The 15,759-nt window shown below is 38.7% G+C and overlaps 1 protein-coding gene across 1 annotated transcript in view; it reads right to left on the bottom strand.

Moving 5' to 3' along the window:
* Window positions 261–15,759, bottom strand: part of PPTC7 (PTC7 protein phosphatase homolog) — a 42,400-nt gene continuing 26,901 nt past the window's right edge. The window contains exons 2-6 of the mRNA XM_013970669.2: window positions 15,397–15,576; window positions 10,210–10,408; window positions 6,873–6,996; window positions 5,355–5,484; window positions 261–4,039 (exon numbers count right to left, since the gene is read on the bottom strand). Coding sequence (XP_013826123.2) covers window positions 3,981–4,039; window positions 5,355–5,484; window positions 6,873–6,996; window positions 10,210–10,408; window positions 15,397–15,576 — 692 coding nt within the window. The 3' untranslated portion in view covers window positions 261–3,980. The remainder of the gene's footprint in view (window positions 4,040–5,354; window positions 5,485–6,872; window positions 6,997–10,209; window positions 10,409–15,396; window positions 15,577–15,759) is intronic.

Genomic DNA, 15,759 nt, shown 5'->3' with positions numbered 1-15,759 from the left:
CACATATCATTTAAAAAATGCTAGTTTTCCCAGCTGGGAGAACAGCTGTCTGTTACATTCAATGAAGCTAAACTGATGTAGTAAATCAGCTGGTGAAAAAGAGCCTTAGCGATCAACTAGTGAAAGATGGAAACGACAGCCACAAAGTATGGAGTCACTGCTAGACTGAGAGGCTTGGAAATGAGGACCTGATAGAGACCAACAAACTCAATGTCAAGGCCAGTGTCTTGTTACTACTCAAATTAAACGGAGTACACAGATTAGTATAAATACTATATTTATTAAATATCTTTACAGTTTATTTAAATGTATTTACAGAACTATTCCTGCATAAGTTAAACTTCAGACATCCAATTCAGGTCATTGCCTCTTGGGTAATAAGACAAATAATGATAGTCTCAACAGAAAAAAGCAGCTTATTAGCATACACAAATTCAAACTTGCTTCATTGTTTAGCCATCTTTGCCACAAACTACCTGCTTACAGTTAAAATTTTGACATGGACAACTGCTGATTTTTAACTAAGACCAATTTTGCAAATAATTTTTTTTTTAAAACAAGTGGAATCCAAATGTTTTCTGTTCCAAATGTTTTATAAGCAGATTTTGGGTTTTTTGCTATTGCAAAATTTGTTAAATGCACAAATGTGATAGATTGGATGCTGTAGCTTCTACCAAAGATAGCTGGTATAAGGTGACAAGGAACCATGAACTTATTCAAAAGTACAAACATTTACAGTTCTAGCCAATCTTGTTTACAATCTCCAAAATGCTCAAAACTGACTCAGTGAATTCCCACAATTCCTGCCTTGTTACTTGATGTGGTACGTTGGTGGTACTGAAGGTGGTACTGAAGGCTACTGTTCTATCCAGAACAAATGCAACCGATGGGATAAGATACCTGCCCACCATGCAAAGCTTGAGGTCTATTTTCTAAATCTAGTCACAGCCCAACCCCCAGACATACACAATTGGAATGGATTCTTTTGTGATTTAGTACCCATCAACCATGTCAAGCCAGTACAGTAATTCAGGACAAAGAACTTGTTCTCCCAACCTCATTTCTTGCTTCAGTTTTAAGAGCGTATGGACTCTACTGCATATCCGTTCGGTAATTTTTTTTTTTTTTTTTTTGTGCGCAGGCAGCCTAAGTTCACAGGAAGAAATAAGGTTCTGATATGTTTAGAGTGCACATTTTAAACAGAACAAAATAAAAATTTCAAGCATGTGATAAAAATATTGACTTTTATAATACAGTATTGCTTTATAAATATAGATGGAAAAGCTATAAACTTTACTGGTCTTTGGTGCATCCAGAGAGGGATAAATAATTTGCCATTTGTAAATTAGAAATCCAAATTCTCTTTTGTTATAAAAGTCCACTACACGAGGCAAATGTGTGTGTTTATACTGCTTGACTTAAAGTACAATTAACACATCAAGTTTAGAATTAGACCCACCAAGTGGTATATGTTAGGCACGCCCCACAAAGACTTGGGTCCTGCGGCCTGGAAAATTCCAGTATGGGTACCTACAAAGCCTCTGACCATTGAGAGTAGGAGAGTTGTTAAACAGCACTCCAACAGACCCTCAAAGTCATAAAATTAAGTGCATAACACAAAAAGGGCGGGGGGGGGGGAGAGAAAATATTTTGTGTCCCTAATCTACAGGCCAGGTCCAAAGTCAATTCCCCTGTGAAACTCAATTCTTGTCCCACTGTTTTCAACATCACTGAAACACGTCGTCAATTTCTAACAATCATTTCTCAAAAAATACTAAGTTGATTAAATGAGTTGTGTAAAATACCATCAATCTACCTTTATGAAGACGGTGTTTGATGAGTTTAGATGGGTGCAGAGAAAAGCCAGTGACTTGACCAGCACTGCTCTTACCAGGAATTAAGTGTACGCAATGGAAAACTAATACAGAATACACCTGGGTCATAAGGCTCCATGCCTCTGACCAGAAATAATCAAAAACCCAACAAAAGAACTGAAGTTGTCAGTCCAAGTGTAAATGTATTCCTTCCAACAAAACCTTTCTGGATGCAACTTTCTTTACTTTTTAAATACAGAAAGACTGCAAATAGTTTGTGCAAAATAAATACCCTGCCACTTGCCACTCACCCGTCTGTGTATTATCACAGCACGATGGGTTCTCATTATTTAAACAGTCCCTCTCCACTCCCTACCCCACCCCCCGATCTCCTTTACCAAATTCTGTTTTGTCAAGTTAGGGTAGTTAAGGCATTCTGACAAGTAATTAAAGGTGATTCAAAATAGGTATCTAAACATTATGCCAATTTAGGAATAGTAGATAAATTACTGAACGGCTTACAAATGAATAACTCATTCTTATTATAAATGAAATGCCTGTTACAAGCATGATGCATTGAAATATAGTAATGACATGTACATGGTACATGTTAAACAATTTTAAATAAAACAAGCTTGACAGTTACTCAAATATACAGTACAAATTCACAAAACAAAATCTTTTTAAAACAAGTTGAGGTAACCTCAAACATAAGTTTTAATGCAATAAACCAGGGAGTAAGTATCTCCTTTAGAGAAAGAGACTGTCTATATTCTCCTCCAGTAGATTCTCATCAGGTTTAATTGCATTCTTATCTATACACCAATGTTACCTGACTTATATATAAAACATGGCTTTAATTTAAGGATTTCTAAGTATATATATTTTTCTACCACCAAGTTAATGAAGGAAAAAAACTGACCCCAAAATATGTATCTTTACAGCAGTCGACTTGTACACAAACCTTAAAAATAACTTTGAGCTTGCAGATAATGGAAAAACTGGATATGGGGTAATTTTATAGGAAAACTATACACTGCAAGATGGCTATTTGGAAACTGTAAACATTAAGCTTGATTTGGAAACTCCTACGTTTCTGTGGAGGGCAAATGCAAATGTCAGGTCATCACTAGACATCTTCCTTGTGGACTCTTGTGCCCATGATGCTCTTTCACCTGGACTCCCTGAATTTGTCTACAGAAGGCAAGGCTACTAGCGACAGGTCTAAGACATGAGGGGTAGCATGACCTGATAGGCCAAGAAAATTCAAAGTTAGAGCTGTCTATTCTCAACCCTTCAGGCCTGTGGGCCTCAAGCTCTCACATGGGGGAATCATACCAGACAGCTGGGAGGAATTTCAGCTGCAACATTAAATACCTAGGCCTTGAGGAATTTTATAACCTTGAATAATATTCATTATAAAATTCTGGTAAGGAGTCTCCCTAACCCCTCCTGCAGATAAGCCACCAGCCTGTGATATGCACTAAAATGCTAAAACTTTCATCACAGGAGCACAATTAAGCATCTTTTAAAAACCATGAAACATTTGCATCCATAGAACTAAACTGAATTTCTTTCCAACCTGCAACAAAAAAAAAAAAAAAAAAGGCTCCTAGGATCAAGATTTTATAATCCAGAGCAATGTTTTAGAGCAAAATTATAAGCCCCTGAAAAATAGGAGTTTATAATGAAAATATAGTTACACTCGATCATAACACAGACTGTATAGTACACGTGTAACGCATCATTTGATGAGCATGTTTCTAGTAGATGTATCATAACATACAATTTGTGTCAGACTTTTAAAATCCCTTTTACACACTGTAATTTTGAATTCACTTTACCAATATTACTCATTTTCAATACTTCAACCGTTTTCAAAAAGTAAGTCATTTTGGCTTTGAAAACATCCATCCCATCATGGAAAGGACAATGTGAAGGCCAATCTTCAGATCTTGATTTTCTTCAAATGTTGCTGGCAGATATGAGCAGTAGAATGACAGTAGTGGTTCTCAACAAGGATCTCAAAAAGACAGGCAAAAGGTTTACATCACTGGCCATTGAGATCAGTGGCAAAGAGACGTGGTCCTGCCAGCAGGATCAGCACACACGGCAGGGGAGAATTTGGGATGATGAAGGGGAGGCAGGAGTCGACACCTAGGTGAGTCAGTCTGTATACTCAGCCACTATTGAGAGAAGGACGGTGATGTCATCTGGCTTTCCACCTACAATGAAAATGAAAATGCAGTCATACATTTTAAAACTCAAGAAAAAAATACAAGCCTAAATAAGTAGTACTAGGAGACAAATAGGTTTGTCAATATACTCTAGTAGAAAAAAAGGAGAAAAAATCGATAAATAGTTAAAACACACCAAGAAATTACATCTAATTTAATTGAAGCTTTAAAAAAAATCCTCTCTGCTCCTTTACAATAGGAGCTTTGTTAAAATGGCCACCACCACATCCTCTGTGTATAGAAATCACAATAAAGACAAAATGTTACTAAGATTTATTCTGCCTGACAAGAAAGTTCTATGTTCCACCCTCCTGCAATCCTAATTTGGACAAACATACCCAATGTTTTGAAACTAGCTGATAGTCTTGTAGTCTAATCTGGCAAACAGCTATGGCATATGCTTTTTTCTATTTAATATTTCCCGGACAGCTAAGAAATGCTTTGTGTGTCATAATATTATACCTGCAAGAAGCTGACCACTCTACAAGTGCTGATACGCTTGCACCAACATGTTATCCAAGCTCAAAGCTGAGCTATTGGCCTGCTCCTAAAGTTACACATTGCTCAGTAGATAGGAAGACTCTAGGCAAGGAGAGTCTTCCCTTTTCAAAACATCCTACAGAGGCAGGTGGGATGAACTGGGAGACTAGGATTGACATACACACACTGCTATGCATAAAACAAATAACTAATGAGAACCTACTGCACAGCACAGGGGAACTCTACTCCGCTCTGTGGTGACCTAAATAGGAAGGAAATCCCAAAAAGGGGACATATGGCTGATTCACTTTGCTGTATGACAGAAACTAACAGAGCACTGTAAAGCAATTAATTACAATTAATAAACATTAATAAAAAACAAAAAAACTTGCTGTAGCAATTTGGTAGGCAAATACTGTGAATGAGTCCCACAAAGCCAGACGAAGGGAGAAGTGAAATGTCAGACTTGTGAAGGGCAGAATGTTTAAACCATTAGCAATGTCCAGGCCCTCCAGGCAGAGCTCAGAGGTTTTCTGGGCTCGGGTCCAAGCAGAGCATTGGCGGCGATAAAGGGCTTCAGGTTCCACCTGCCTCTGCAGCCAATGAAGTGCAGCTCTGAAGGGCACCTCTGTAGGGAACGCATGCACTTGCTGTCCTCCAGTGTTCAGGCCTGCTGACCTTGTGCAAAGTCACCGGCTCACAGCTGGGAGAGGACCCCTCAGCAGTCTCACCCCAGTGCAGCAGCTGGCCTCACACACAGCCCAGAATGCTCCATCCCCTATGTCCCCAATTAGTCCTTATGAAGTTCCCAAAGAATGCTTACCTCTCACATTCAATCCGTTGTCACATGCAAACTGTGCAAAAGGTGACATATAATTTGGGTCATAGGCCAGCTCATGAGCTTGCTCAGCAATGCTTCTTGCCGTCTGCTGTATACTCTCATAATTTGAATTCTAATACAAAAATATGAGGGAGATATTTTTACCAAAATGCCTCACATGATTTCTACATGCAAGTAAACATCACTTTTTAAGACAGTAAGATTTATCTAATCATAGTTTCCACCATTTAAATTTTGTTCCAGTTAGAGAAGACAGTGGAACATAATACCTCGACTAAAATGAACAAGATCACCAGTGCTGCCTACATAGGATGTCAACGAGAAAGTTCTTTGTGAGGATGGCCTTGGGTCCTGAAGTTTGAATTTTTTTATCTCTCCGGCCCCCTTGAAATTCTTAAGGCATTCTTGCTAAAATGGGATGGGATTGAAGGGGCAGATTTTGATAGCATTTTAGGATGACCTCAAAATTCTCCCTGCTTGGGAGTGCACCCCAGGCCACGCTCAGTGTGCGTGCTCTCCAAGTAAATGCTGCCAGTTACCCCACTGAAAAGCCCTCTCTATTCTCTATTTCTTCTCCATGCTTTATTTTTCTTTTTTATTTAGCAACAACACTATTTCTATTCTTTCTCTGTATTCTCTGTCTTCCTCCACTAGAATGTAAGCCCCGTAAGGTCAGGGAATGTGTCATTTCTGCCTCTCAGTGTTACACACATGGCACAGTGCCAGCATGTGTCAGCAGCACCTGACCTTCCTAAGCTCCACAGACAAAGCATGGTGTTAAGGATTTCTAGTGCATGGTCTTGGTTCATCCTCACCACGGCCCTACAGAACAGGGTCTTTGAACCGTCCCACCCCTATTTTATAGGTGAGAAAAACACTGCTAAGAAAGTTTAGAAAACTCAAGGTCATACTGGTTAGTAGTAAAAACATGAGAAAAGATCAATCCCCCCAAGTCAGTACTTCACAAAGCCAGGAGAATATGCAGACTGGCTTTCACTTCCTTCCACTCACTTTATGGGCCAAGTCTGAACTGCTTTGTTACTGGTGACAGCTCAGATCACATCAAGGCCCCTAGCTGCTTGCTACCCTTGGCTGCTGCCTTGGCTGGCTCTGGTATGATGATTTCCTCTTTCCCAGCCTCAACACCTGCTGGGTTTGTTACGAGACTAAAAAATGAAAAAGATAACCAGCAACCAACACCATTAAATACCATTAAAACACAATTAAAAACACAAATCTCTTATCAGAGTTTTTCCTACCTTTACCACCCTACTAAAGAGGGGCTTGGATGAGAAGCCTCTTTTTCCCTCAGGTTTTCCAACTGTGAATATTTCTGTCTACAACTGTTTAGAACAAGATCAGAACCATTTTCATTTTCCTAAATTCACGAAGTAGTCCTTTCCAAAACTACAAAAAGAGCTTACACAACTGAATTAATAAAAAAACTCGGCTGTCCAGGGAGGGTCACTGTTTCTAAAGGCCCACCTTTGAGTTAATTACCTTTAACTTTTTTAGCTCCTGAAGGATCATATAGTCAGGCATGTTGTCAAAGAGTCCATCTGTCGCTGTCAGGATAATGTCCCCTAACTGGACATCAAAAGATGTGCTATCAGCGGCGTCTGGGCTGTAACAAGGACAGGGTGGCGGCAAAGTTAGCAGAGCCCTTTAGAGATACTGTCAGAAGTTTCCAATGGGGACAATGCTACAATATAACGAAGCTTTAAGGAAAACTAATATATAGTAGCAGTCAATAATAAAAATCACTATTCTGAAATTCTTAACCTTGAAAAAAATTAACTGAAAACTCTGATATAAATCTTTCAAAAGCTTAACAAAAACTATCAAGTAAAACTGAGTTTGATGATTAGTCACATGTGCTTTAAAAGGCGGAAGGGTTCTTTTCTGAGTCAGACGCTAAAATGCCTCTAGAATCCTAGTGGAAATGAGTCTTTATTTCCTAATTCTTTAGTGCCAAATTCCATCCTCTCTTACTCACTTTCCACTCATCAGTTTCCCTGCAGGCTTGAATTTGGAGGCTGTGTTCTAGTGGAATAAATGAGCACTATGGAGGAGCACATGCCAGTCCTATAAGAATTAATTCCTGTGAAATATCTACAATGGTATTTCTTACTATAATGCTAGTGATTACTGGTATATTACCAGTAACACCAAATAAATATTAATAAATCACCCTCACTCTGGCAGAGTAAAGACTGTCTCTCTCAGGGCTTACAAAGTTCTCATCACGCGCAGGTTACTTATTTATAAGGGCTCCTGGCACATAATACATCTTCAAGAAAAAGTTAATTAATGAAGAATCACAGTAACTAATCCTCCAGTTTGGGTAAAGACTCAATATTGTTAATGAAAAGAACAAGGTACTGTGTGTGTGAGAAAGAAAGATCTATATATACAGGCGCTTCTACATGCAGAGAATAAATCTGAAAGGATTCAAAGAAACATAACTGGCTGCCTCTGAGGACAGGTGGTAGATTTTTCATTACATCTGTGTAAAACTTTTTTAAAAAGATAGAGGGGAGACTTACATGAAGAAAACAGAAGCCCAGGTGGGGAGAAAAAGAGAAGATAATATATTCAAAGAGTTCATGGCTCCCTTGGAGACTGATTCTCAGCCATTTTGAAAGGCCAGCTCTACCACTTCCAGGCTTCCAAGGTAAGGGAAAGGTGAGATATCTGATAATTTGCCTTAAAACGTGTAATTAGGGAACAAGAGCCAGGAAAAAATTCATACACTGACCCAGAAGGCAGGGGCCAGAACCAAAGCACCTTAAGCCTCACCAAAAAAAAAAAAAAAAAAACCAAAAAAAACACAACACTACATTGTTTAAGTGATGTACTATAAAATTTATAAAGGGAAAACATAAAAACAAACAGCCTACCCATGCCTGCTGGGGATTTACACTAAGAAAATTTCTAGTTTGTCTTCTGTTGACTGAGGAAAGCAGCACCACACCGAAAAGTTTTGTAACGGGCTTCTGACAAGGAACAAACTAGCTTTCACTTATACATTTATACAATAACATAGCTGTTTTAACAACAACAGCTGTTGTCAAAACAGCTATTAAAGGAAATTTGTAAGTCAAGGTTAAAATAATATTTTATAGATGAGAGACTGATAACAAAGGATAACAAGCAGCCAAGAGAAGGGGAAAAAAAAAAAGATACACACTAAAACAGACTGTAAATTGGTAGAAACCAGGTCGATTTCTTCCATGGGATAAAGAGAAACAATACAAGACATTGCACATTTGCTCAGTCTTTGGAAGCGAATCAGCCTCTAGAAGTTTAGATTAATGACCAGGTTGGCACTGAAGCTCTATTTTATGCTGAGGTCTTTCTTTCCCCAGGAGTGTCTTTTGCTATGCTGTCTGTGAGAGACTCGCTGCCATTGGACAGTTCGTCCTCTTCTCCCAACACTCCCACCCATGAGCTTGGTGTTCTGCCAGCTGCAGTTCTGCCCATTTTGATTGAACATACTGTGCTGCTGGAAACTTTTGACTGCACTGAAACACGAGCTGCAATCACATGCTAGTAAACTGTCTCTGGGCTCCAGGGGAAGCAACCTCCACCTCACTGGCAGGACAGGCCAAGTGCTGCCCTGACCAAACTGTCCCAAAGATAGCGTGTGAGGTACTGCAGGGGTGCTCTAGCACTGGGAAGCCGAAACAACAAGGATCAAATAAAGGAAAATGAAAAACACTGTTTCTCCAAAAACTGTTAGCTGAACTTGACATTTACCAAGGTCTTGGGGTTCTGAGTCTGCCTCACTCCAATGTGACTAATATCGATGTGCTACTACAGCCAACTGAAGAAGGGCCTATAATCAAATTTTCTTCCAATTATGGTAATCTGCCTTACTCTGAAAGTAAAAAAAAATGCTTCCCTCTCTGTAGGAGTCAGCAATAAACTTTAGTTGGGTAATATGGAGCACTTATATAATATGCTCATTCTAGTTAAAAGATGGCAGTAATCATCATTTTACCTTAGTTTGGACCTAAGATTTGGCCTAATAAGAACTATTAAGTAGAGACAATCTGTATTTGCTAGGATGCTTCTACTTTTACAACAGGTTCATTACCCATTTTACTACACTTATGAATTGCCCACAATGTTTGTGTCAAACCCTAAAAGGTTGCTAAAGGCAGTGAAATCTGAGACTTAGTATTACTCTGTACTCTGATCTGAGAAAAGATAAACTATAAAAGTTGATTCAAAAAAGTACTGATTGTCCTGGAAAGGTCTTGACAGTTTAAAATGAACTGAGAAGGTGTGGGAAGAAAAAAAAGCACACATCTCAAGAGTACCATCAGAGAACATTCCCAACACCACCTTTAAGTCCATTTCCTGCAAGTTAACTTTGCCTGACAAGATCTGCAAGGACTGAAAGTTCCATTTGATGCACATTATAGGCAGCTCTGAGAATCAGGAAGTTATTCTGATAAATAAAGCAGATGTCTATTTGCATTCTTCCCTAATAACATATGCAAAAATTTGTATATGGCACAGCACACATGAACAATGACTCATTTCTCCAGCACTACTTAACAAATACAACTGTATGTACCATGTGGTCTTGGTATGAAAAACTGATATTCTATAAGCTTGAAATAGTATTTTCACAATCAGGTCAAATTAATAGGTGTTTATCAGAATTCAACTTGGCTGGAAATCAAGTTCAAGCAGAATATCTTTCAACGTCAGACTAGAAGGTCTTCAATGTGTCTTCTCTTCTCACGTGAGAATGGAAAATGCCCATCTCCAACAGCCTAGTTAAGGGGAACGGGAGGGAACCTGTTGGTGAGAGAGGGGAGATTACCTGTCACTCAAGACAACTCCCTCGGCTTCGGGGGGCGCGATTGAGAGCTGGAATGGAGTGTTGAAGTAATGCTGCTGCTCATCTGATCGGTGCACAACTTCCCCACCCCTGACAACCAGAAAGCCTGAGTCACCCAGGTTTGCTGTGTGTAAGCGGTGGCTGGTTCTGTCCAGCACCACAATGCAGGCAGTACTGCTACCTAGAAACAAAAACAATGTCCATTTATTTTCTCTTCCCAGACTGTCTCTGCATACACATTTTTATCATATCATCCTGAGGAGCAACATACCATAATGTGAACCTCCTTTGCCTAATAGGTCCTTTCTTAGTTACGGCTCCATACCCATGTCAGTAGTAACCTGATCATGATCAACACAATGGGGAGAGAAAAAGGGATTTATACTACGCATACAAAGTGGGCCACTGATGATCTGGATTCTTCCACTTGCAGAGATAAGAAATAATAAAAATGGCTGATATTTAACCACATTATTTCATTTCAATAGTGCTATAATCTATGCCAAATTTTCTAAAGGATGTTATTGAGATATTAAGTTTTAATACTTAAATGCCAAAATGAGAATGTCACGTTTCCATGACATTTTTCATTAGTCACTGGCAGAAAGCCTTCCCTGTGAAATTCACTAACATTTAAGACAGGGCACATAACTTCAATTTTTAATGGGATTTCCATCTGCTAAGGTCATGAAAAAATTTTATTGCAGACTCACTGTGGAGTAACAAGACCAAGTTTCATGAGTGGGGAATCAACCTGTTCACTTCACAGAGACTACCAACATTTAGAGGGAACATTCCAAGCAGAAGCTTCTGTGTACCTTTGTAGCACACAGCTCACATGACCTTTCTCAGCCTGAAGTTGGTAACCCAGTTAGTGAGATTGCTTTCAAATGCTAAAATTTCAACCTATACCTATAGAAAATGGCAAAATTGAAAAAATAAGTTCAACAACCATGTAAATGGTCTGTAAATATATATATTTTTAATAATCACTGCACTAGAATAGGGAACGTGGTCACTCTCATTCCATGGTGATGAGAGTAAAACTTAAATAAATCTTTCTAAAGGATAATACTGCCCTGAAAAATGTACATATCTTTTGACCTAGCAATTCCATTTGTGAGGATTTATTATAAGAAAATAGAAACGCAAACAAGACTTAAGTACAAAGCACTGTATAAGATCACAAAGAACTGGAAACAACTTCAACATCTAAAATTAAGGGGTTGGTTATATAAATTACAGCTCATCCATACAATGGCAGGCTATGCACTATCACATAATACTTAGGAATACAGACTCTAGAGACAGCCTGCCTGCATCTTAATGCTAGCTCTGCCACTTACTAGCTGTGTGACCTGGGACAAATTATGTGACCTGTCTGTGCCTTAGTTTCCCCATCTATAAAAACAGGGATAACAGTAACTACCTCAGAGAGTTGTTTGTAAGATAGTTAAAATTAGTTAAATCATGTCAAAGACTTACAACAAATAATAAGTGTTCGCTGGCTATCTGACAGCAACTAAAATTGTGTGAGAGAAACATATTTGAGAATGAAAGATAAGGTAAGTGAAACAAGTAGATTGTAAGCTCGTATTGAAGTTACCTTTAAAAAGTGACACCAAATATAACGAACTGTACATCAGAAACACCGATACTTACTGTCATCTTTTTTTAAAAAGCACAATATGTAAGCAAAAGCTAACCTGCTAAAATGACCGTTAAAGAGCAAAAAGAAGAAAATAAATAGGCTGTGAAACCAGCTGTGTTAAATCCCAGTGCTCTGTCATTTTCTAGCCATGTGATATGGCTGTGGGGAAACCACTTATTCTCTCTAGGCCTCAGTTTCTTCCTAGCAAAACGGGGAATAAAAGCATCTACAAATCTACCTCACTGGGGCTACTGTGAGCACACAGTAGATTCAATTCCTGTTACTATTATTCTATGCACAAAGAAAACAGGTCAGGAAGCATAATCACTAAAAAATTAATAGTTTTCTTAATAGATTATAAGTAATTTAAGTTTTTGTTAGTTTCCTTAATGAAAATGTGTAACTTAATTAAAAAACACTTAAATATAAGCATTTGTGTCACTGCAATGTTCAGAAATTCTGTTTCCTTGTTATCTACAGTATATGCATGGGTACAAATCTGACACGTTAATGCTAAATTATCTAGTCCCTACCCATTAAACGTCAAAGAAAAGAAAAACCGAGGTATTGCAACTAACTGGTCATGCTATCTGAGAACCTATTCTATAGCTTACATTAGAGCTAAAGTCACCAATTACCCTTCCTTCCTTCCTAACCCAATACACAAAAAATCTAATCATTCACATCATTAACAGAACCACCACACAAAAGATCTTCTGAAAGCTGATGGGATTAATTCAACTGAGAACAAAAAAATGACAGAAGAGAGGCACAGTCCTGAAGATGCTGCTGCAGGAAGGACTCATGTTGATTCATTATTACTCACTGACAAACCTAGGCGATCATTTTGCTACCCTTGTGGCAGTCACCCGCTGTGTTAGAATCAAAATGGTCCTCGTGAGTGATACACAGAGCTTTAACATGCAAAGCAGTGCCAAAGAGGGGAAGCTCGGCCTTACACAATCATCTGGGCCTCTTCAAATTACTGCTGAATACAGCGGCTCAGGCCCTGACAGTCTAACATGGGGAGAAGAGTTCATCCTTACATGTTTGATGAAGAACAAGAAAGAAAAGAGTGCTAAGAACCATGTTGAATATTCAGATGAGCAATCCAGACAGGTCCCCAAGCATATCCCTCATGAAAAAATGGCCCTTACTCTGTAAACTACAGTTAAGCATTTTGAGCAGCAAAGGAAGAAAGGGATAACCTTACAAGGATTAACTACTCAAATTCTTAAGATATGTTGGTTTCATAAGACCTAAATCCACTTAAGGGTTTCTGAAGAAATAATATATGCAAACAATTAGCCTGTGATATCAATCCAGATCTAAAAGCAGCTAGAAATTCTCAAGAAATAAGTGGTTACAGCTATCAGCTCACCCTTATACTGGAATTATGCTTTTGCAAGGTTGTAAGATTTTTTTAAAAGGTTATCTACTCTTATAAAGTTATTATTTATAACTACAGCTGAGGTTCAGTAAAACTCAGCAGCCTACCTTTGTCAAAATATACTTGGGTTTTAGTTACAAACAGCTTAGAGATATGCAGATAAAGACAGAAGTATACATGTTGTCAAACATAGTAACAAAGGAATATTTCAAAGTGTCTTTTAGGAGAAAGCAGTTAATTTTAACGTTCAATGTAAAAAAACCTCTTTTATGTCCTTATTCTACTAAGATCTCCAGTTATATGAAGGTAAATAGGGGAAAAAGCAGTTATAAGGAAGAAACTCAGCAAAAAAAAAAACAAGGCTTTCAAAGCACAAAATGAGGATAGTTGTTATAGGTTGTAATGGTTTATTCCAAGTCACAATAATTTAGTACATGCACTGCAGGGTTGGGGTTGGAGTGGTATTGGCAGAAGACTCACAAGAATGTATAGGAGTCAGGTCCCTGGTATTGTGTCTACAGACTCTCTGTTAGATGGTACCCTGCAATGTGTTGTCTTTTCCCTTTAGATGTTTCTGAGTACTGTAAGAAGCTTTAAGTCACTGCTTTTCACACAAAAAAGATTTATCTAGTTAACATGAAATAAGGAGGTCAGAGGTTAGGTGGTTTGCCTAAAGTCATATGGCAGGCAAGTTGACAGAGAGGTGCTAGAAATAGAATCTAGGATATTTCAAGATACCGGGGAAGTTCAAGATTGCAAGTCTAAAATAGCAGATTAAGACAAAGTAGTATATTGAAACCTCAAGACAAGATTTCTCTTCAGTTAGAAGGAGAACAAGCAGGTTAATCACAGCACAGAGAAGACAGAAGCATGATGGAAACAACCCCTTCTTACAAAGGTTTCAAACTGAAGGTAAAATTCTATGAAAATGGAGATTTTCATTTACACTGAAAAGAGAAGGCTGATTTTAAATGTGCCTGGTGACTGGGAGGGGACCTTCTAGTAACCAGAAAGATGCTGGCAATTAGCAGAAACTTAATAACACCCTTTCTGAGAGCCTGCTTAGAAGACTGGGTAAGTGCCCAAGAAACCATTTAACAAACAAATGGAGAAGCTTGGCCAAAGGATGCTTCATTGGCATGCCATATAAACAAACACTACATATTTGTATATTTTCTAATACAAGATTAACAGGGATTTATACAGACTAATGTAACTGCTAACTGCAAACAATTGGGCAATCCATCTGCAACCTGAACTCCCCACAAGTAGTGAACTGAGTGTTACATGTGGGACCTCAATCCCCTTTCTTCCTCCCTGGGAGAGAATCACTAACCCAACTATACAACCACTTGCTTTTCTTTCTTCTTTTACATTTTAGAACCCCTAAATGATACAGTTTTATGTTTCTGAATTTGAAATTTATGGACTCAGACTGGTGGGTGGTATTCTGCAAAGTCGTCTTTCTCCTCAATAACATGTTCCTGAGTACTGCATGCAACCTTAACGCATTCTGTTTCAAAATGCATTTCACTCCTATAAATGACTTTAAGGTTGTCCCCAGTTTTCTGCTATTATAAATGAGGTTACTATGAACATTCTTGTACCCATCTCTTGATATGCAAGAGCTTCTTGCACATAGATGTGCAAGAGCTTCTCTAGTTCAAGGTAAAGACCCAGAAGTTGAACTTTTGGGGCATATTATCTATTCATGTTTAACTTTATTCTTTAATTCCAAACTGTTCTCCAAAGTGGCTGTACTTATCTCACGCAGTATTAAGTATTCTGGTGTAGCCTATAGCTCCTCCATCAAACTGTTTAACAGGAAGAGCCTCGGATAAACAGCTTGGCTGTAAGTGATTTTCTTGGTTTTGTTGTTAACCACCTCCTGGGCTTCTTTAAATGTTAGTTGCTCGGTTGTGTCTGACTCTTTGCAAGCCCATCAGGCTCCTGTGTCCATGGGATTCTCCAGCAAGAATACTGGAGTGGACAGCCATTGCCTTTTCCAGGGGATCTTCCAAACCCAGGGATCAAATCTGGGTCTCCAGCATTGCACGCAGATTCTTTACTGTCTGAACCACCAGGGGGGATTTCTTTAGAGAGGAAAACACATGGGATATGTACTTACCAAGCAAAGGTACTTTATTTTGCAGCAACTCACAGTAGCTTGTGGTGAGGATACCAATGGGATTACTTGGGACAAACCGTCCTTCTTTTACTAACCGTTCACATGTTCGCATTAAAGTCCCTGAGAACTGAGAAGGATCAACACCATAGTCTCTCCATCCTCCTACACCATCGGCAACCCCTTAAAAAAAAAAAAAAAAATTACATTCAAAAGATAGTCCTAATCAGTGTCTCAGGAATTCTTACTCCGGCTTTCTATTACTAATTTTACTACATACTAGTACATAAATTTGGAGAAGGCAATGGCACCCCACTCCAGTACTCTTGCCTGGAGAATCCCAGGGGCGGGGGAGCCTGGTGGGCT

The sequence above is a fragment of the Capra hircus genome, chromosome 17 (assembly GCF_001704415.2).
Source record: "Capra hircus breed San Clemente chromosome 17, ASM170441v1, whole genome shotgun sequence".
NCBI classification, from domain to species: domain Eukaryota; kingdom Metazoa; phylum Chordata; class Mammalia; order Artiodactyla; family Bovidae; genus Capra; species Capra hircus.
This window is presented reverse-complemented; position numbering and strand designations above follow the sequence as displayed.